The sequence below is a fragment of the Euprymna scolopes genome, chromosome 14 (assembly GCF_053919585.1).
Source record: "Euprymna scolopes isolate OS-2025 chromosome 14, ASM5391958v1, whole genome shotgun sequence".
Taxonomy (NCBI): Eukaryota; Metazoa; Mollusca; class Cephalopoda; order Sepiida; family Sepiolidae; genus Euprymna; species Euprymna scolopes.
Genome location: NC_136495.1, coordinates 46,953,406 through 46,976,900, shown reverse-complemented (window position 1 = coordinate 46,976,900; position 23,495 = coordinate 46,953,406). Strand labels below are relative to the sequence as shown.

Below are 23,495 nucleotides of genomic sequence, written 5' to 3'. Positions count from 1 at the left end.
ACCTTGTTAAACTTTGTGACATATTTCCATTCTATCGAGGTCAGGCGCGAACGAACACATAAAAATTTTATTATACCATATTTCTTCAAACTGAAACATAATTATCAAAGTATACTTATGCAGATAGATATGAAAAGTCTTTATTAAAGTTTGTGCCTATTTCCATTCTATGGAGGCCAGGCGCGAACCCAGACCCCCACAATTTTATTATACCATCCCTATTTAAGTTAAAACATACTTATCAAAGTATTCTTATGTACATCTATATCAAAAACACTTGTAAACGTTTTTTTTTAATTTTTAAATATTTTATTTCCATACTATGCAAACCAGGCGCGTATGCAGACCCCACAAACTGTGTCTCGATACATTTTCTATCATTATATGTGATCAGTTTTCAATAATAGTCAACCATATAAGAGCCTATTCGCGACCAGACACACACACAGACGTTCAGCTTTATATATATATATATATATATATATATATATATATATATATATATATATATATATATATTGTTCTTATCAAAGAAAAGTGAATTGACGAATACAGAATTTTAGAACTTCAAAGACATTTTGATTTCACTGTTGTTCAAAATCTTGCAGGTAAAACTCCACACTTATTTATTTTCCTCTCACTTAAATCTCATTCCTATTTACAAACCGACCTGCTTGTTTTCAAGTAAACAATAAAAACAGAAAACAGTAGGTCGTTTACTCTTAGAAAGGATTTTACTAACCTGTCCTGATTTTATGTGCTTTTTTGGGGGGGGAGGGGGGGCCTATTTTAAAAAAAATATTTTTTTGTTGTCTCACGCTGCATTTTTTAATATTTTTTATTTTTATTTTTTACAAAATTATAATCTTATATGATAGAGGATATTTTAAGTAAGGTAATTTAGAAATACATTTTGACCAACGTTATGGATTGCATAACTAAAGAGTAGGATAAAAAAAAAAAGGATAACCACAGCCTCCCAAACTTTATATTGTTTTTTTTTATTTTGTAAAAAAAAAAAAAGATAGTTAATCTTTTGTAATTAAATAATTAAAAATGCAATATGTGTTCATTTGTTTTTTTTTTAAGTTATTATCAAAACTTATCATGAATTGTGAAACTTTTGTAAACACCCCCCCCCCCACCTTAAAAAAAAAAAGCAAAGTTATGTCATATTATTTTGTTCATAAAGTACAAAAAAAGTGGTGTTATTGCAAAAATGTGTTCTTTTAATTGATGATCATTTTAGGGAGCCTCAAATCAATTTGATCCTTTTTTTTTTTCTTGTCATCAGATTTTACACTGAACTTTCAAACTGGACAAAACTTTTAGTATTATGATCTTGCAAAATCTGATAATAAACAAAGAACTTACCAAATCCTTCTGTGAATTCCTTCATTGTAAGGTATCCGTTTTTGTCCTCATCAAGAGAATCGAAAACTTGTTCCAAAAGATCAGGTGTTAATGGCAATTCGGACTGCATCCGTTGCATATCAAGTTTATTTATAAATCCTTTTTGTTCCTTATCGCACAGCATGAACAACTCCTGTGCCTTTTGAACCATAATTTCCTGAATTTCATCTGACGTTAGCTCCTCACTCGTCTGAAGCTGACCCTCATACATGGCCATGCTGAGCACAATTATACAGATATATATAACAATAATAAATATGGCTTAACACTTTACTGCAGTTTCATGGTACATCCAATCTTCAGAAATGTTTTAGCATGTGCCTGATTGAGGTTATAAATCTAAATACAAATTCAAATTGATCTTATTTCTCGACTTACAAAAAACCTAATTTTTGCAAAAGTATACAACACGACCCCACAGCATATCATTATTTTTCTTTATTACTGTACATAACATGATTTTTGTGCTGATCTAAACTTTTAAAAAATTTGAGAAATTGATTTTCATATCATATATATACGTGTGTGTGTGTAATATGAATATATGTAGTGGCAATTCTAGTCTGGAGGCTACTAGGCAGGTGAACCTGTCCAAACAAAAATGATAATGTGTCTTTTATCAAAATGTATTCAACTTAAAAATGAGATCAAAATTACTTTTTAGATGGTCGTAATGTGATAAAAAATAATAAAAGATTATTTGCATAAATTATTAAATTGTAGCCTGCCTCTCCACTTGTTATAGTCGAAAGCCATGTATGTATGTATATATGCATGCATAAATGTGAGCTATATATATATATATATATATATAAATATATCCTTATTATGATGATATTCTTTCCTTTCTATCACAAAATATAAATTGGATAAATCCACCAAGACATCAGTGTCTCCCATTCTCTTGATCGCAGAAATTTTCTTTCATCCATATTTCCGTGAAAGGATAACACCATCAAACTGAAAAACACAAAGAAAAAAAAATTAATTTTGTGCGTCATTATTATTAACAAGAACATCAGTCAGTAATGAGACTGCATACGCCTCCCTGACAATGTAAGTATGGTCTTATTTGGACTTTACTTCTCAATATTGTATGAAGTATTCCTTAAATGATGCCATGGAAACACTGATTCAATTTAAGCAGCTAAGTCCCACCTCTTCACAGTAGAGATCCCTAGATGAAAGAAAGCCTTTTACTCCAATAGTTTCTTCCCCAGAACTACTAGACTTTGGAACTCCCTTTCGGGATTCTGCTTTCCCAACTGTACTGACATGCGGAAGTTCAAGTGTAATGTGAAAAAACATCTTGCTACTCATCTCCCTTCATAATTCCCCTGCAACTTATGTCCCCAATAGTAGCCTCGTACTTCAAAGTGGCACTGTGCCTTGTTTGGGGTGAAAATTGATTTAAAAATAAATAAATAATGTAGATGCTAAGTTGTACACAAAAAAACATGACCAAAAACATAACTCCTCAACCATCCAACCTGCCACAACGCATGTTCTCAGCCACCAATATACTTGATGCTGCAGACACTATTGATTGGTGCTCCATAAGTTCATTGACCTTAGTTGAAGATCTTTGGATAGCGTTTACGCATGCACTTGCCTGAATCACAGAACTTACTGGACTTCTGAAGAATCTGTGACAAGCCAAAAGCAAACCGTGCGTGACAAAAAAAGGTGAAAACAGAGAGAACTCTAAGGGATGTAGCTTGACAGGGGTACATTAACCACAAATCGGATGCCGCCCACGCACAAAATAAAAGGCAGCAAAACCATGCCATCTATATATATATAAAAGCGAAAATGTATGTATGTATGTATGTTTGTTTGTATGTATGTGTGTTTGTTTGTGTGTCCGCTAAAAACTTTCGACAGACAACAAAAATTGACAAACTTGGTATCATATTGAAGCTCCATCCTTTGCTAAAAAAATATCGAAAATTGGCCAAAAACGTTCATTTTTTCACCTCGAAATCGATAATTTTCGACAGGGGGAGGGGGTCAACAAAAACGGTCCTCTCGTGACGACGACCGGTTCTACGCATGCGTCAGATGATGTCATGGCCTGATTTACCTTAAATAGTTGAAAAACTGACTAAATTTCATGTATGTCGTGTTAGCTCAGTTAGCGCGTTGGTTCGTTATCTAAATGTTTTGGGTTCGAATCGTGGTGTGAGATGTCTTTTTTTTTTTTCGATTTTTTAAATTAAAATATTGAACCAGTGTTATTTAAGCCATTTTTCACGTAACGTTCGTTTTTCTGTTTTTTTTTTACTTCACTTATCCACCCCCGACCACACACCCAAAAACACCCGGGTACCCACCGATTTTTTAAATTTTAATATCGAAACAGGCTTATTTAAGCCATTTTTCACGTGTTCGTTTTTCTGTTTTCTTTTTTCGATTTTTTACATTTAACATCGTTCGTTTGCCTTATGTTAGTTTTTTTTTTAATGTTTTGATTACCCCCCCCCGCTTAAGCTTTAACGTTCGTTTTTATGTTTTCTTTTTTTACTTCACTGATAACAAACAAACCTGGTCATTGACGTCGTCGTAACGTTCGACGACTTCCATGCGTGCACCTGTCAATTTGGTTCTTACTTAAATAAATTCAAACATCTTTCAGTAACTCATTCTGGCTGGCCGATTTTATTTTCAAACTTCGCCTCAGGGCTTCGGGTTCGATCCTAGCCCCCCCCCCAGTTTCTTTTTTATTTAACACCACACACACACACCTCCAAACACCCGGGCAACGCCGGGTACCCCCGCTAGTTTACATTGAAAGGCAAGAGTACCTGAAGGTCGAAGAGCATATAACTACCAACGTTAACCGAAATCTAAAAACGTTCTTTGTGCATGTCCAACGAAATGCCCGTCTAAACAACCAGATTGTCAAGTTGAAGACAGACTAAGCAAATATAGAAGACCCTACTTGGCAATCTGCCGTTTTCGCAGCGACCTTATCAACTTCAGAACAGAAGATAGCAGGGAGCCACGACCATTTGATCACAATGCCGCAAATCGAATTTGATAGAGAAGACGTTGAGAGAGTCCTCAGATAACTTGATGCAATAAAGGGTCCTGGCCCTGATAGTGTCGACCCCCAAATCCTCAAAGAGTTCGCCGTTTTCATCTCTATCCCATCTCATGTGCCTTTTCAACATATCTTTGGCTACCAGCATCGTTCCCAATGACTGGCATGCTACTTATCTTCAAGAAGGGTAACAGAGATGACCCTGTAAACTACCAGCCTGTTTCACTCACCTCTATTGTCTGCAAAGTCATGGAAGTGTTGCTTAAAAAAGCAATGATGGCCCACCTTCAACAGAATGAGTAAATCTCTCAATCCCAACACGGCTTTGTACCGAAGAGGTTTTGACTAACGAACCTTTTGATCATGGAAGAGTCGCTGATGAGAATCCTGGACAAGGGAGACACTGCGAATATTGTCTTTCTGGATTTTGCCAAAGCTTTCGACTCTGTAAATAATCGTCTACCTTCTCATCAAGCTCTGGGCATATGGGTTCCATCCTAAGGTTGTGCAGTTGATTGGCACTTTCCTCGTTGACTGCACTTTTTGGGTTTAAATGAGTAGCTGCCTTTCCAATGTATGCAGTGCAATAAGTGGCATGCAACAGGGTTCAATCATCAGGCCCCTGTGTTTTTTTCATTTTCGTCAATGAGTTGCCCAAAGTGACATCTCAGCTGTCCCTCCTGTTTGCCGATGACGTCAAAATTCTTGCCCCCAACAGCAACTATAAAGACCTCCGTCATTGCCTTTTGAAAAAAATAAAATTCATGTTATCTTGCTGAATAGGTGTCTGTGAGTGTGGATAAAATTTAATGAAAATCTGAAATATTTGAATTTTCAAATGGGAGGTTTGTACCAATATTATATGGAAACTCTTAAATATCCCCAAAACACAAAAGTTTAGGGAATATTTATCAATTGTTAAATAAAAATACTTATTAAAATTTCACAAAAATAAGAAATATCTGAATTTTCACACAGTGCTTCCAACCCTTCCTTGCCCTCTTGGCATAAACTAAATTAAATATAGCTCATATTCACTCTTATCCACGGCAGTTGCATTCCAAAATTCATTATGATTGGTTCACTACTTTAAAAATGAATCCTATACATACAAATGTAATGCCTCCTATTTTTTATTCCACCTGAATGAATCAGAAGGGATTGCAAATTGCATTGTTATGCTGACTGAACTTATGCATTCGTGACCTGATAGTTTCATCTTTCTGTTGCAGATATTGATGATGTGAGACTAAGACAGTAACCAGTCATGGACATGTATCAGAAGCAGAGATGCATCATTCCTCCAGGTAGAAAAAATTGAACCGATTAACATTTACTGGCGCCAGTTGAATGTTTACAAAGCCAATGCAGTTGATGCTAGCACAGTTAGAAGATGGGTTCGTTGATCAGAATGGCTACAAAGGTGGGGTGATAAAGCGTGCTTTGGATGCCAATGTACAGCCACAATCCTGGAAAACACTGTGCACCTAAACCAACTCATTTGTGCGGATCAGTGGATAATGGTGAACGAAATGCAGGTAGAATTGAATGTGGCTGGAAACGATGTTGTCATCCCTAGGATACAACAAAGCGTGTGCTAGGTGGGCTTCACAAATGATCACGCAGAATCAAAAAGACCACCAACCAGATGTCTGTCAGGATTGGCTAATCAGTACAAAGACAAAGGTGACTGGTTCTTGGATCACGTATCATCACTGATGATGAAATGTGATGTCACCACTATGAGCTGGAGTTCAAATGCCAGTCAATGGAATGGCACTACTCATGCTTCCTAGCAAAGAAGTTCAAGATACAGACATCTGAGGACAAAGTGATGTGCACCATCTTCTGGGACAGAAGCGGCATCATCCTTCTGTATTTATTGGAATCAGGGTTGACTGTCAACTCTTTATTTATTTATTTTTTATTACATTTTCACCTCAAACAAGGCACAGTGCCACTTTGATGTAAGGGGCTACTATCAGGGACCTAAGTTGCAGGGATACTATGTAGGGAGATGAGCAGCAAGATGTCTGCTCACATTATACTTGAATACATGTCAGTCCAATTGGAAGCAGGAATCCAGAAAGGAATTCCAACGTCTAGCAGTTCTGGGGAAGAAACTATTGGAGTAGAAGGCTTTCTTACATCTAGGGATCCCTACTGTGTAGGGGTGGGACTTTATTGCTTGTCGGGTTTGATGGGAGTATTTACGTTAAGGGGGTACAAGGGATAATCAACTCTGACTGTTATGTTGAAACATTGGCACACATTCTTGGATTCTATGCACTCAATCTAGTGAAGATGATGTGTAGGCCGTGGGAATAATTGAGCAACAAATAAGTCGGATTAGCATAGATGAGATACATTATTGTTTTATACCTGGGCAAAGTACCAATGCTGCTACGTTTATCATGAGATAAATATAAAACAAGAAATTGTATTTTGTTTTTTGTGGTTTTGAAGACAGATTTTTTTTTTTAACTCACGTTCACCTCTAACAAAGCATATCGCCACTTGGACGTAAAGGGCTATCATTTAGAGCCATGTCTAGAAAAGATTAACAAGATGTTGGTTTATGTTACATTTTAACTTCTGTATATCAGTAGAGTCAGGGAAGCAGATAGCAGGAAAGGGAATTCCAAAGTCTAGCTGTCTGAGGAAAGAAACTATTAGAGTAGAAAGCTTTCTGGTATTTAGGGACCTTTTCTTTTTTTTCTTTTTTTTAAAAATTACATTTTCACCCCAAACAAGGCACATTGCCACTTTGGTGTATGTAGGGGCTACTATCAGGGGCAGCAACTACTGGGGCACTATGTTGGGATTTGGGCAGCAAGATGTCGGTTCACGTTACACTTGAACTTCTGTATGTCAGTACAGTTAGGGAAGCAGGGATCTGGAATGGAATTCCAGAGTTTAGTGGTTCTGGGGAAGAAACTACTGGAGTAGAAAGATCTTTTACATCTAGGGATCTCTACTGTGTGGGGGTGGGATTTAGCTGGCTGTCGGGTTTATCGACGGTGTCTACGTCGTGGGGGCACAAGTGTTTGCAGTTCGTCAGAGAATTCACCATTAAAATACTTGTAGAACAGGCAGAGGGATGCAACGTTTCGTCGATGGGACAGAGGTGGAGCAATAAAATTCTCACCCTAGTGAAAACAACATTGCTGCTTTATTTTAAAAAATCAATTCAGGTAACTTAATTATGTAGTAGAGCTGACATCTATTCAATGTAGCTGCCTTCAGTCTCAATCACCACCTTGATACAGCTCTGGAACTCGGAGCATGCCTTTTTCACAAGCACCAGCAGCAGCTCGCTGAATACTTGGCGGATGGCGGCAATCAGGCTGGCTTTAGTGTTGTGAGAGAGCATGTTGGTGATCTTCTCGACATATGACCGAATGAAGTAGTCCAGCAGTTTCAGATCGAAGGAGAAGTGGAGGGGCAATAAGAGAAGAGTACAAAGTCGTAGCACTCCTTCTGAAGCCCAGCCTGGGTCTCTTTGGACTTGTGGGTCTGTGCAGAGTCCTGCTGCAACACCCAGGGTCTTCCAGCAGCCACCGGATTGCACCAGGAGATCACCACACTCTTCAGCACAGGTTCACTTTAGTGTTGACTTTCAAGCTGACTTCGAAGATGTGAGATGGCATGATACGTTCCTCACTTGAAACCACACCAAAGACTATAACCGTGGCCAGAAACTTTGTTTTCATCACCCTGGGCACATCCTAGTCATTTGTGGTAATCCAGTGATACATTTTGAGGGTGATGGCAATGGTCCTGTTTTCATAACGGATCAGTAAAGAGCATAAGTTGTACAGCAGGGCATCTCCCATCTCGCTCGTTGAACATTGTGCCACTTTCAGACATGATAGAAGGCTCCTATCGCTCTTGGGATTTGTATACAACTGGCCAACTAGTAGATGGTCTGCAACAAAAAAAAAAAAAAAGAAAAAAGAAAACCGGTTTTCATCAAACGGAAATAAAATCATGTCATCTTTTCTATGGCAACAATTTGATCGTTCTAGTGTGTAGTGCTGGAAGCTCCCAGAAAGAAGAAAATCCACCTGTGCAGTTTGAGAAAAAAAAAAAGTCAGGAGCAACTCAATTTTTTGATATACTTGTAAACATTGGGCATATTAGAAGTGCAGTGGAATTAATACAGGTAGGTTAAGACAAGATAACAAGTTTGTGTGCATGAAGTGTAAAACAATGAAGACGGATGAGAAGTCAGATGTGGAGAAAGTAGATTTTGATGGCGAAGCTATTAAGGTTATTCAAAAGTTTTGTTACCTTGGTGATATCATTGGAGCACACAAAGGGGCTGATGCTAGTATGATTGTAAGAGTTAGGAGTAAATAAAGTTCAAGGAATCTCTATCGTTACTAACCAGCAGAGCGTTACCATCATCGAGCAAGGGAAGAATCTATCAGGTATGTGTACACAGAATGATGATATAAAAAAGTGAACCCTGTCCAGTGAGGGGTGAAGACATGCGTCCAACACACGTCAGCATTTAAAATGGACGTGAAACAAAATATGATGATGATGATGATGATGATGATGATGAATGGCTTAAAAAAAATGAACAATAACTCTGTATAAAAATGCAATAAAATATTTCAAATGCTTACGCCTAACTAATGTTAAAGCAGTTCTCATGAGGCTAATAATAGCATTAATTACCATAACCTAGGTCTTAAGAGACCTGCTGACAGTAGCACGATGAGTTGCTATGTGGGGAAACACCTAAGACAAATGACATGAATATCTCGGTCAAACTCTCTTTTTTCCATTCATCAATTTAAATTAAACAACCCTAACCCCATCAACTCTCTCCACCTACCTTAAAAAAAAAAAAAAAAAAAAAAAAACACGTTTTTCTCTCTTCGCGTTTGCTGGTCGGAAAAAATGTAAACACTTTCTTTTAGTGGTAATCGTAATCTTAAAATAACACCTGAAAAGTGCAGTTGTTTCCCCGACTTACAATTTGACAACCAAAAACACATTTGCTAACAGCGCGTCTTGACTTAATTGATGACAATGTAATTACAATGTAATTTACATGTGTCCATCCAGTTATAATCTATATAATAAAGTAAAGTCTGTTTGTCAATTTTGTCAACAATAGCTTTTGTCCATGTAAATAGACGTTTCATTCTGATTCGACAGGTTTTTTGTTCGTGTTCTTTATAAGTACATGTTCTTCGGAAGAAAATAAGTGTCATTTGAGTTATTTGATAAATTATTTTATCTGCCCGGAATAGTTGTCAAAATGAAGAAAAAAAGAAAATCCCTGTATCGAGCTAGAAGACTACTGACACCTCAGAGTATCCTGTACATCTACAAGGTTACCATTCACCATGCATGGAGTACTGTTGCCACATCTGGGCTGGTACATCTACCACTAGTCTCTCCCTCTTGGATAGTGTCCAAAAAAGAGTTCTCAATCTAATAGGTCCCACTTTGTCAACTAAGGTCTAACCTCTGTCCCATCGTCACAATGTTGCATCTCTGTGCCTGTTTTACAAATATTTTAATGGAATGTGCTCTAATGAAATCGTTGCCCTTGTGTCCACTCGACGTACATATCCCCAATAAACCTGCTTAGCAACAAAATCTCACCTCTTCACTGTTGAGTTCCCTAAATGCCAGAAAGCTTCCTACTAAAATAGTTTCTTTCCTCAAACAGCTAGACTTTGGAATTCCCTTTCCTGCTACATGCTTCTCTGACTGTACTGATATACAGAAGTTTAAATGTAACATAAACCAACATCTTGTTAGCTTTCCTAGGCAAATAGTAGCACTTTACGTCCAAGTGGAGATATGCCTTGTTAGGGTTGAACGTGAGTTAAAAAAAAAAAAAAAAAAAAAAAAAAAGAAGAAAACTAAAAAAAAGAAAAGCAAAAAAAGCAAAACAAAACAAAAATCAACCGTGTATGGACATTTAGTTAAAGGAAATTTAATTATTTTAATAATTTTTACCTCCATTCCATCTCCCCCAAAACATAAGTTTCCACTAACTGCTTATTTTGGTCATTTAATGTATCAAAGTTCTTCAGCAACAATTTATGAACAGAGTCCAACACTTAGCGTTTGTTTCACAAAATTGGGCAGCTGTTTCACAAGATTATATAAGCATAAAAATTAACATTAAACAAAGTAAAATGTACCTGGGCGTCTAATATTGTTTCTAGAATTGAAACTTGTTGAATTTCAGGCAGAATGCTTAGTTTTAAAACAGTACATTATTTTACCCTGTGTGTCTTGATGGATCTTATTTCCTCTGAAAGATTCTGTTCACTTATACAGGGCAGAATGATAAACTTTTCACCCTAGAAAAGACGACATGATTCTATTTCCGTTTGATGAAAACCGGTTTCCTTTTTTTTTTGTTGCAGGCCATCTAACAGTTGGCCAGTTGTATACAAATCTCAAAAGTGATAGGAGCCTTCCATCATGCCTGAAAGTGACAATGTTCAAGGAGTGAGATTGGAGATGTCCTGCTGTACAACTCATGCTCTCTACCAATCCAAGTTATAACAGCAGGACCACTGCCAGCACTCTCAAAATGCAAATCTGGAGAGTTCAATGTTTGAGGGCACTGCTCAACAAAGTTTCTGGCCACGGTTATGGTCTTTGGTGTGGTTTCAAGTGAGGGCCATATCATGCCATCTCACATCTTCAAAGTCGGCTTGAAAGTCAACACTAAAGTGTACCTGGATGTGCTGAAGTGTGTGGTGATCCCCTGGTATAATCAGGTGACTACTGTCAAATCCTGGGTGTGGCAGTAGGACTTGGTGTGAGCCCACATCCAAAGAGACCTAAGCTTGGCTTCAAAAGAAGTGTTATGACTTTATACCCTTCTCTCACTGTACCCTTCCTCCCCCGATCTGAAACCACTGGACTACTTTATTTGGTCATACATCGAGAACATTACCAATATGGCCTTCCACAACACCATAGCCAGCTTGATCACCGCTGGCTCTTGTGGAAAAGATAGGCTCCCAGTTGCGGACCTGTATTGAGGCAGTGATTGAGGCTAAAAGCGGCTACCTTGAATAGATGTCAGCTCTACTACATAATCAAGTTATCTGAACTGAGTTTTTCAGTAAAAATATTTAAAAAAACCTGTCCTGTTGTTTCCTTTATGGTGACAAATTTATCGTTCTACCATGTATTTCTGTATAATTTACTACTTCAAATAATAGCAGGGATAGTTTTATATTCTATATATCTTTCATTATTACACGCAAAGATTGAACATGTGGTTCTTGCTAATTTTCTGTTATCCTATAATACATTCGCTGTATTCAGAACAAAAAAAATGACCTAAACTCCTGGAAAAGTTATTCCAAATTTTCGTAATTGTCCCACCAACAAAATGTTGCATCCCTTTGCTTGTTCTATAAGTATTTTAATCGTGAATGTTCTGACGAACTGCAAGCACTTGTGCCCCCATGATGTAAATATCTTCGACAAATCCGACAAGCAGCTAAATCCCACCCCTACACAATGGAGATCCCTAGATGTAGGAGAGCTTTCTACTCCAGTAGTTTCTTCCCCAGAACCGCTAGACTTTGGAATTCCATTCCGGCTCCCTGCTTTCCCAACTGTACTGACATGCAGAAGTTCAAGTGTAACGTGAACCGACATCTTACTGCCCAACTCCCTACATAATACCTCAGTAGCTTATGTCCCTGATAGTAGTCCCCTACACCAAAGTGTTAATGTGCCTTGTTTGGGGTGAAAATGTAATAATAAAAAAATATATTTTTATTATTTTCTGAGACAAAAAGTTAAGTTATATATACTCCAGCTTCTCTTTTGCAGGAAAATTCCTTGAATGATATATGCCATTAATCTTGTAAACAAATTTGATCTAATTTGTCCGCAATTACATCCAATCTATTTGTTCTACAAATATCCATAGTTTCCAAATGTCAAACACATTCCTGCATATTGTGAAGTCGTGACAAAAAATACCAATGGGCCCTGTTTTTATTTAGGTAAATCTATGTAAATAATCCATATGCCTATACTTTGCTTCCATTCAGCATATAATTCTCCACTTAATAAAATAGGTGGCTGTTTTGTAAGGGAAATCATATTTCTTTTAAATTTGTTTCAATGAATATTTTTTTATCACCCAAAAGTAGGCAGTTTTTGCAAATAGTATTAGTTTGTTACTAAATCTTTCTCTTTTCAATTTTCTTATCATTTCGTTTTTGCTGGGGATGCTAGACATTCACCTGCTATCACATTCCAACCAAGAGATCTTTTTAAGATTCTAACAATCCCTTTAAGTGCAACTGTTTGAATTTCACCTGTACTTGGTCCATCGGGTAGTTAGTTTTTGAAATTCTTGTTCATGAGTTTGGTGGTTCCTATACTTACCAGAAGGATGGTAGTGTAGCATCTATTATACTGTCACAAGACTATCCTCCCAGATGTTACCTCCTCTTTTTTTTGGAGAGAAGGTAGTGTAGTATCTATTATGTTATCACAGGACCATCCTCCTAGGCATTACCTCTTCCCTTTTTTTTTTTTTTTTTGAAAGAAGGTAGTGTAGTATCTATTATGTTATCACAGGACCATCCTCCCAGACATTACCTCTTCCATTTTTTTTTTTTTGAGAGAAGGTAGTGTAGTATCTATTATGTTATCACGAAACCATCCTCCCAGATGTTACCTCTTCCTTTTTTTTTTTTTTTTGGAGAGAAGGTAGTGTAGTATCTATTATGTTATCACAGGACCATCTTCCCAGGTATGCCTCCTCTTTCATAGATAGCGCATTATCTGTTCTATTTTTATATCATCCTCAAAGTCATTACTTCCCCCATTTTATTAATACAAGATTGCTTACTGTGCATTTTGGTCAAATATTTTTAATGCAGTAACATTTACTGTTTAAAATGCTTGAATCAATTTTCTTGTGTCTCTGAATTTTCAAGATTGATAATTTGCATCATTTTGACGGATGTTCTCATCTTGTGCAAGGACCCATAGCATAACCAGTAAAGTACTTGGTAAAAGTCAATTGTAAGTTACACTCTTCTAGAGGTTGAAGGTTCAATTTTCGGTGCGAGTGATACGTAAAATATAATCACAAATTACTTAATACTTCTATCTTGTAATAGCTGATGAAATGAGGGCATGCTAAACCCATGGATTAAATAAAGGATTCCATTCATTCAGGACAGAAAGATTTCCGTGATCAACAAGATACACCTGAAGAAGGTTGGAGGTTACATCAGCTGAAACATTGTGTGAATAACACTCAAAATGAAAACAGCAATACAAATAATCCCCTTCTTTATATTTTCGTTTCAATATAGAGCAATCCTACCAGTTTTCCGAAACTAATCATTTTATGGAAAAATAAGTTCATAAAAGATTCTCTGATATTTTTTTATATTACCAGTTGTACCAACCCAGAATTATGGGCTGATGCATTTACCATTAGTCTCTCCCTCTTGGATAAGGTCCAAGAAAGAGTCTCCAATCTAATAGGCCCCACTTTGTCAACTAGGCTCCAACCCGTCCCATTGCTGCAATGTTGCATCCCTGTGTCTCTTTTACAAGTATTTTAATGGGATGTGCTCTGATGAACTCATTGCACTTGTGCCCCCTCGATGTACATATCACGAACAAACCTGCTTAGCAGAAAAACCACACCTCTTCACTGTTGAGGTCCCTAAATACCAAAAAGCTTTCTACTTCTATAGCTTCTTCTCTAAAACAGCTAGACTTTGGAATTCCCTTCCTGCTACCTGCTTCCCTAATTGTACTGATATGCAGAAGTTCAAATACAATGTAAACCAACATCTTAATCTTTCTTAGGCAAGGTCCCAATTAGTAGCCTAAGTGGCAATATGCCTTGTTTGGGGGTGAAGATGAGTTAAAAAAGAAAAGAAAAAAAAAGAAGATTACCCCAACGTTTTTTTTACTTTAAGTTTTCTTTTTGCTTTCCTTTTTTGTTTTATTTGAACTACGGTTTTTGCTTTTTTTCTTTTAATAGGAGTTTAAAGTTAAATCTAATTATTGGAATATCGTTTTTATCATTAAATTATTAATTAAAAGAAATTATTTATAACTAATTCTTGTTACAGTCATATTTTAATCTGTATTTATAAAATGATTGGATGTAATAAAATTTATGTAAATGTAAATAAATTTCAAAATGAAACTTGCTAAGAATTTTAAATAACTTTCTATGAGACAGTTCATGAAATAAAAAATCATAAAAATTAAAATAATAGAAACTGAATGTTAGGGTCACAAGTTATTCTTTTCTTGTTGATTCCTGAACTTTCAGACTGGAATCAAAGTGTAATATATTTTTGTCCTTGTTCAAACGAAGAGTCTCTACTTTATTTTTCGTATTGCAGTTTTTTAAAAAAACTATTTAGCAATTCTAAGGAATTACTTCAGTAAAAATTCTATTTAAAACAAGTAATTTCTCTACAAACAAACAAATCAACAATTTTAATGAATTAATTTGTAAAATAAAGAGCATATTTAGAATAAATAATTTATTTACTAAAATTACATAAATGATTAAATCCCAATAGAATGCATTTCAGTTTCTTGGAAAACAAGTCAGCAAATTTTAATGAATTACTTCATTAAAATCCTATCTAGAATTAATTATTTATTTACAAACTAACAAGCCAGGCATTTTTTTTTTATTAATTTGTGGAATTCTATTTTTTATTTTTATTTTTTTTACTTTAATATGAATCTGCAGTTTCCCATGTAATACTAAAAGATCATTAACTTAACTACATCGAGTAAGAGCAGTTAGTTTTAATGTTTGCAGCTTTTTTTTTTTTTTTCTTTTAAACCTAGGGGGTCACCACTTATCAAAGCGCTGGGGCTACTTGAGAATAAACATTAATGGTTAATGACTATCCGACAAGGCCATGATGATTAGTAATGAACTTGATTATTTAAGAGGATGGCTAAACAAGAACTTATATACATTAGATTTGAAAATGACTATGTTGTAGTGTTAGAATTTAATAGTTTTTGTTTTTTTCTTTTAAGTTTGGTCAGTTCATCACAATAATAAAAAACCTTACCACATTCATAATTAAACTTTAGACAAAGACAGGAGTTGCAAATTTTGACCTTATGATAACCAGATATAATAGCATATCTTCTCATGGCTTTCGTTATAATATCTTTGTGTGGACAATTTTAGCATGAAAATAGAACATCATATTCGATTTTCTAACATTTCTGTGGTTTCCAAAAATAGAATTGTTCGATTTTTTCACCCCTATCTTTCTAGAAGCTTCTGAGAATCAAATAGAAACGTGTTATTATTACGAAGCGAAGCACGTTTTATGTCAGAGATGTTTTTATAATTAAAAGGAAAAGGGATTCTCATGAGAATGACATCTGTTGCAGATATTGCAAATACAAAAGATAAAAAAAAAATAACGTTTAAAAGAATTTAGATACAATGGCAACTACTGAGCTTTAGTAGTTTTGTTATAAATTGCCCAAGTTAGAGAACTAGTACTATCACATCAGGTTGTTTGAAAACACTGGGTTCCTGATCTAAAATACACCAAACACTGATGTCAATGATGTTTTTTCTTTTCCCTTTGCAAAACTCAATCATGTTTTGTAAGGCTAAAGATAAAAACAATTTTCCTCTACGAAACACCACAAATAAATATTTGAAGATATAAAGAAATTAAAGTATAAAAACTTTTGCCAAAATGAGTGAACCTGAAAAGGGTTGATATTGCCATAAAAAAAATAATCAAACCAAACATGATGAATAAATATTTGAAAATATAGACAATTTAAAGCATAAAGCTTATCCTGCCTTGACAGAGTTCAAAATAAACTTTGTAGTTTGGTGGGGGATGCCCTTTTCTCTTCCCTGCAACCTCTTTCCCACAGAAGAGACGTTGCGATTCTGTCTCTGCTTTATCGTTATTTTAATGGCAAGTGCTCGTCTGAGCTTCAATCTATGGTCCTCCCTCGTCAAACTTTCACAAAAAACACTCGTCTAACCTAAACCACTATCAATAATTTCCCACACTCTTTATCTGTGCCTAAATGTAGATTCCATGAACAAAGCTTCATTCTTAGAACTGCACGCCTGTGGAACTCTCTTCAGTTTGCCTGCTTTCCAGCTGACTATAATTTGACTGTCTTCAAGTCCAACATAAACAAGTTCTTGATGAACCGTCCCCCTAAGTAATCCAAAATTTCCACTACTTATGATTACTATGCTATAATCCCATTGACTAATGTATACCCATTAATCCTTATCCTCAAGCGGCCTCCGGGCCTTGATAAGTGGTGATTCCTTTGTAAAAAAATAAATAAAAAATAAACTCAAAAACGGTTGATATATCATAAAGCAAAGTAACTAGACCAAACATATTTAAAGAAATATAGAACTTGAAGCATAAAAATATTTTACCAAAAACGACTGGATTCAGTATTAACCCCCCCCCCCAAAAAAAAAAAATCTGAAGGGTTGATATGCCATAAAGCAAAACAGCTAAAACAAAATTAGAGAAATTTACATCATATTGAGGAGTAGGAGGAGTTTTCATTATTTACAAATTTCCAACTGGTTTTTTCTATTTAAAAAAACAAACAAACAAAAAAACGAACTTATTTTCTTCAAACCACGTATATTGCTACTGAAATGCAAGGAGCCAATGCGGTAGGAGTCATATTTATATAGAAAGGAACAACCTGGGCGAGGAGTTGAGCAGGAAGATGTTCACATTATAGTTAAATTTTTGTATGTTGGAACGATTGGGTGAGTAGGGAATTCGAAATGTAAGTGATCCAAGGAAAGAAGCTATCAGAAAAAATTCCAGCATTTAGGGACTTCTACAATATAGGAATGGAATTTAGTAACTAGTTGGAGGTATTTTTTATTGTAGTGGAGGAGGGGCTCTAATTTTATAGATTCCACACCAGGAAGTTCCAGCCTCTGTCCCATCACTGCAATGTGTAGAAGTAGTTTGATGAAATGAGCTCTAATGAATGTGCTGCACTGATACCCCCTCTACGTAAATACCCTCAATCAACTTGCCCCTTTACTACAGAGATCTTCAAATGCTGGAGGGCTTTCTCAAACTGCTAGCCTTTTGAATTTGCTTCCTGCTTCCCTTATTGTACCGAATGCAGAAGTTTAAATGTAATGTGAACAAGTATCTTGCTGCACAACTCCCCAATTAGAATGCCTCTAATTCATAGTCATTTACATCTCAGTAGTATTGCGCCTTGTATGGCATGCAAAAAGAAAATGTTTATCGGAGTATATTTTGTCAACGCACACAGATGTAACTCTGCATCGATTTGACAGGAGTTATCACGTTTTGATGTTCATCCTTATTCAGGTGCTTTGTGTCACAGAATTAGATGGCGGAGATGAAGAAGATATTGCTTGTTTATATTGTGCATATTATTTTCAAGTTCAAAGTTCAATCCTGAGCAACAGAAACAAGAAAAACTTTCTGAAAGAATGTCACTATTGAATTTAGTAGTCAGTGCTCAACAGGGTTGCACAGTCAGAATTGGTGCTTTTTGGAAGGAGACGGAGTCGTAAGATGATTCAAAGTTAGATCATTTTAATCTCCAAAGAATCAGCAGATAGTCTGAAGATTGGAAGACTAAAATAAGAAGTCGGAATCAGTCAAATATTTTGGAATTCTAGGAGTTGCAATTTTTGGAATTCTAGGAGTCAAACCGTATAACCAGTTCTTTCTTTTTTCTTTTTTTTTTTATTATTACATTTTCACCCTAAACAAGGAACAGTGCCACTTTGATGTAGGGGGCTACTATCAGGGACATAATTTGCAAGAATACTATGTAGGGAGTTGAGCAACAAGATGTCTGTTCACATTATACTTGAACTTCTGCATGTCAGTACAGTTGGGAAAGCAGGAATCCGGAAAGGAATTCCAAAGTCTAGCAGTTCTGAGGAAGAAACTATTGAAGTAGAAGGTTTTCTTACATCTAGAGATCTCTACTGTGTAGGGGTAGAAGTTTGCTGCTTGTTAGGTTTGTCGGGGGTATTTACGTCGAGGAGGTACAAGGGCTTGTAGTTCGTTGGAGCATCCACCATTAAAATATTTGTAAAACAGGCAGAGGGATGCAACATTCCGTCGATGGGATAGAGGTTGAAGTTTAGATGACAGTTCAGCACCTATCAGGTTGGCGACTCTTTTTAATCCTGTCCAGGAGTGGAGTGAAAGACTAGTAACAGATGCACCAGCCAAATTTTGACAACAATACTCTATACATGCGCGAATAAACTAAAAAGCCCATAAAGTTGGTTTATAGGCAAATTCGGATGCCCCATTATATGTAGATGAGTAAGTCCATTTTCTAGGTTCTGATTGGTGTCTAGTCCATTAGTTGATACTCTTCTAACTATTGTTTCAAGCAAGATTTTTTGCAATTACTGCTCTAAGTTATTTTAAATAGAAATCATGTTAAACAAGGCATAAAGCCACTTGATGGAAGAAGCTTTCAAAAATACAACATCAAGATAAAAAACCTGCTAACAATAAGCACAGGATGTATAGAATCCAACCTAGAAAAAAGCAATTCTTTGTCCTTTGTGAGAAACATCGCTCATGGAATGTCAGAACTGATGGACAAAATAAGGGAAGGAAGAGTTACAAGGCTTCCAAAAGTAAACACAATGCCCACTTTCTACTCTCCTGGTATGTCGATAAGTGTCAATTTGATTCTACAATCACAAGACTTAGGGAATTAAATATGAACAATCTATTCTCAATACATGCGACTGGGGACTGTTTGTGAATTTCATATTCCCATGAAACCTCCTCTTTCAGAGGAAGTCGGTTAAACTCGCTTTAGGGTTAGAGTTATAGTTCCAATCTACTCTCAGCTAAAATAAAAGGTTGGGTTAAAAATTCTGTGACAATTCCCAAGTCCAACACAAGGCGCCTGAAGAAGACTGCAGTGTGATACAATTAAATCATACCTACAGCATGAGGTGGAAATAAAGGGGTCATGCCTTTCTCAATAGCATATAATTGAACATGATGGATTCAATAGGATATATACTTGGTATAGCCATAGTCTGAGATGTCATCCATTAAGTCAGAAAATTTACAGACACTAATTCTATTGAACAAGTTTCGACTTGCATTGTGAATAACACTTGTTCACCTCATTCATTTTGATTATGGTCTGACACATTCTCTTTGGGATTTATTTACAATAGTTTTAAAACTTTATATTCAAACTAGCAAGGCCACCTGGCGTTGCGCGGGACCATATAAAACAATATGAAAATTGAAGTTGATTTTTAACATGCCTGTTATTCTTAGTATAGAGGATTATTGATGTCTGTATCATTAGCTATCTCGCGCAAAATATTTTACCTACCTTAGGACGGGTATTACACAATGTATGTATGAAAGAATTGTACCTTCTCTAGGACAGGAACTTTACAGTACGTATATGAAATAATTTTTCCTTTCCTACGACGAGTAATGTGTAACACGTATTTAAAAAATTTTTTACCTACCCTCAGATGTGTAATGTAAATACACACTTTTAAAAGCAAAATAATCATGCTTTTTTCTACCCACCACCATCACAGTGATGTCATTTCCGGATTATAACATTGAAAATTACAAAAAATGCGGATCACTCCTATCAGAAACTGGCACAGTTGACCTTCATACAACACCAACAATATATATGAATTGAAGTAATTTTGAGATCATAGATTGCTTCAATAATTTCTGGGACTGATTCCATATCATCCTCCCACTGTTACAAATTTACATGAAATAATGTAATTTTGAGATTATAAACTGCTTCAGTCATTTCCGGGATTGACTTCATATTTCATCCCCTCTCTTAAAAAATATGTATATGAAATAAATTTTGAGATCATAAACTGCTTCAGCTATTTTTTTTATATGACTCCATATTTCCACCTTTCTTAAAAATAAAGTAATATTGAGATCATAAACTGCCTCAGCCATTTCAGGAGCAGACTCTACATTCCCCCCCCCCTCTCTCTTCAAAATATATATGAAATAAAATAATTTTGAGATCTTAAACTACTTCAACCATTTACAGGACTCACTTCATACTTCTCCTTTCTTAAAAATATATATGAAATACAGTAATTTTGAGATAATAAACTGCTTCAGCCATTTTACCCCCACATTCTTAAATATATGTATGAAATCAAGTAATTTTGACATCGTAAACTGCTTGAGCTATTTCCGGGACCGACTCCATACACCCAGAACTCTCTTGAAAATATAGTAATGAAGTAATTTTAAGATCGTAAAGTGCTACAGCCATTTCCAGAACCTACGCCACATCCCTCTCCCACTCTTTAAAATATATATGAAATAAAATGATTTTGAGGTCATAAACTGCTTCAGCCATTTCCAGGACTGATTTCATATTCTTCTTGCCACTCTTAAAGATATATATGAAATAAAGCAATATTGTGATTGTAAACTGCTTCAGTCATTTTCGGGATTGACTCCATAGCCCTTCCTCTTAAAAATATATATGAAACATGTACATTTTTTGTTAAGAATTTCACATCATGAATCAAATTATCTCCTATTACTTTTTGTAAAGAAAATGACAGAAATAGCAGAAAGTGTCAAATATCAGCTTAATTCATATTCTAGTCATGAATTACAAAATCACAAAAAATTGTAAAAGAAAATGATTTTCTGAAAAAAATTAAAAAAACACTTGATCAAATTACATGACTTTTTTGAATATGGCGTTTTAGTTCCTTGTCGGGTATGTACATTGTACGTCGTAAAGATTTCTAAAAAAAATGTCTTCTTTTTTTTTTTTTGTTGTTACTTACATTGAACTTCAGATTTTCACAACAAATATTATTAGGAATTGTAAAAATATAAAATTGTTAATATTTGTGTTTGAAATAACAAGTATCGAAAGTATCTACACAAAAGCTTGTGAAAGAAAATTTAATATAAATTGTATTTTTTAATAAATTATTTGTATAAGTTGCTACCAGAAAGACGAAAAAGAATAAAACACATTTTTACTCCTGTGACTACTTAAAAAAATGATTTTAAACCTCTCTCTCTCTCTCTCTGTAAAAGCAATGAGATGATGTTTGGTGGTGGTAGTCACGAATGCCATCATGCTGTCATCCGCCGCCGCTTCACCTTCTCTTAAAACTGCGGCCGACACTTGGACAGGCAATTTATAACCATACTACTACTACAATTATTATTACACCTACTTCAATCAAGTAATATTAACACTGTATGACGATGATGATGGCTGCTGCTGCTGCTTTTAAGTCAGATTCTGTTTTCCAGCTGACAGAGGGAGAGGAATAATGAAAAAAGAGAGAAAAAGAGCCTTATTCTCTCTCACTTTCTCTACATTATTGTTTTATTTTTTTACAAGTATAGAAAGTGTCTACACAAAAGCTTGTGAAATAAATTTCTATGTAAATTATATATTTTAATAAATTATTCTTATATAACTCTACCAGAAAGATGGAAATCTATAAAAACAATATATATTGAATATGACATCTTCGTTAACTGTTCTTGTAAAAATGTTACATAACATTTAAAAGTCAAGAATATCAGAATGTAAAAAAAAAAAAAAAAAGGAAAAGGAAATGGTGAAGATCGAAACCGCAATACTGGTATTAGTAGCCGCTCACACGACCGATTTGAATGTGTTGTAAAATGACTAAATAAATAAATGTCTGTTTTACAGGATGTACACATGGGTAGAATGACATTGTGCCACGCTTTGCAAGATGTGATTTCTTTCAATTTTGAATTCCTTTTTTTGAACCCCTTGGCAATTATTTTAACCGAGTAAATACCTCTAATAAAATTCTGCACCAAAAATGCAATCTTTTGAGCTACTGTATGCTGTCCAACGACCTTCTGTTTGGGAAGAAATACAATTTGAAAAACAAAGATAGACACACACATACGGACAGACATAGTGGGATTTATATATTAGACTAGGTTTTTGGATTTAGTTTATTAGTGCAAGTACCTAACAGTTCAAATATATTGATTTCCAGAAATCAAGAAAAAACACAGGTTTACTTTCATAACTCTCACTTTTTCCCTATTTTCTCTTAGTCCTCTCATGAACAATGTTTATGCCAAATGGAGAAGAATTGGTGTTTTGAGCGGATATTTTTCAACTGCATCATAATAGTTGTCATTATTCAACTGTCTATGTCATTAACTGATCAGTGCCCCACAAATCAATTTTTTTTGTAAGTACAAAATCGACGAACATCTAGCCTGAATGCATAAGTGATTTGATATTAACCGACATAGAGAGCAGACTTGCATCTCATAGCCTGGTATTACCAACCCAGAATTCAAATCTTTTGTAAATGCACTATTATATTTATAAACCATTTGAATAATACTGGTCACATTGCCATTATTATCAATTGTTGACTTTTTTTTTATATATATATAGTTTAAGCATATATTATTCAAGAAGAAAAATTTGATAATAAAAACCAAACCAAAATACACTTCTAAGAATTTTTTTTTTCTTTTCTTCAACCGACACTTTTCAAAATGAACGTCGACAACGGGTTGAGGGGGAGTGGCAACATTGTTTTAAAACGTGGTCAAAAGACCATAAGAAAAAAAAATAGTATGGGGGAAAGGAGAAAAGGAAACAATCTCATCAAACACCTTTAGGTTCCAAATTATGAGTATGTTCCTCTTGTTTACACAGCGACAATTAGTGCAAATTAATAGATACCGCCTCAAGAATTTTTAAGTGTATTGTGTAAGATAGAGAAAGTTTCATCTGTGTACCCTCCAGTGTAGATCTGGCACTGCAATAATTTCATTTTGAAAAGTGTCAGCCGAAAGACGTCTTAATAGAGCTTTTTTTTAAAACTCCATCCCTTATTTATCCCACTTTGTCTAATTTATGCTTTTTAAACATTGAATTAGAATTCAGGAGAAAAAAAAGAAAAGAAAAATATTTTAGAAGTGCCTTTCATTGT

At 35.2% G+C, this 23,495-nt stretch overlaps 1 protein-coding gene across 2 annotated transcripts in view; it reads right to left on the bottom strand.

Annotated features, from left to right (window-relative positions):
* Nucleotides 1-23,495, bottom strand: part of LOC145292973 (EF-hand calcium-binding domain-containing protein 4B-like) — a 364,830-nt gene that overhangs the window by 267,895 nt on the left and 73,440 nt on the right. For both annotated transcript variants that reach the window (XM_080139211.1, XM_080139212.1), the window contains exon 2: nt 1,375-2,373. In XM_080139211.1, coding sequence (XP_079995337.1) covers nt 1,375-1,630 — 256 coding nt within the window. In that variant the 5' untranslated portion in view covers nt 1,631-2,373. The remainder of the gene's footprint in view (nt 1-1,374; nt 2,374-23,495) is intronic.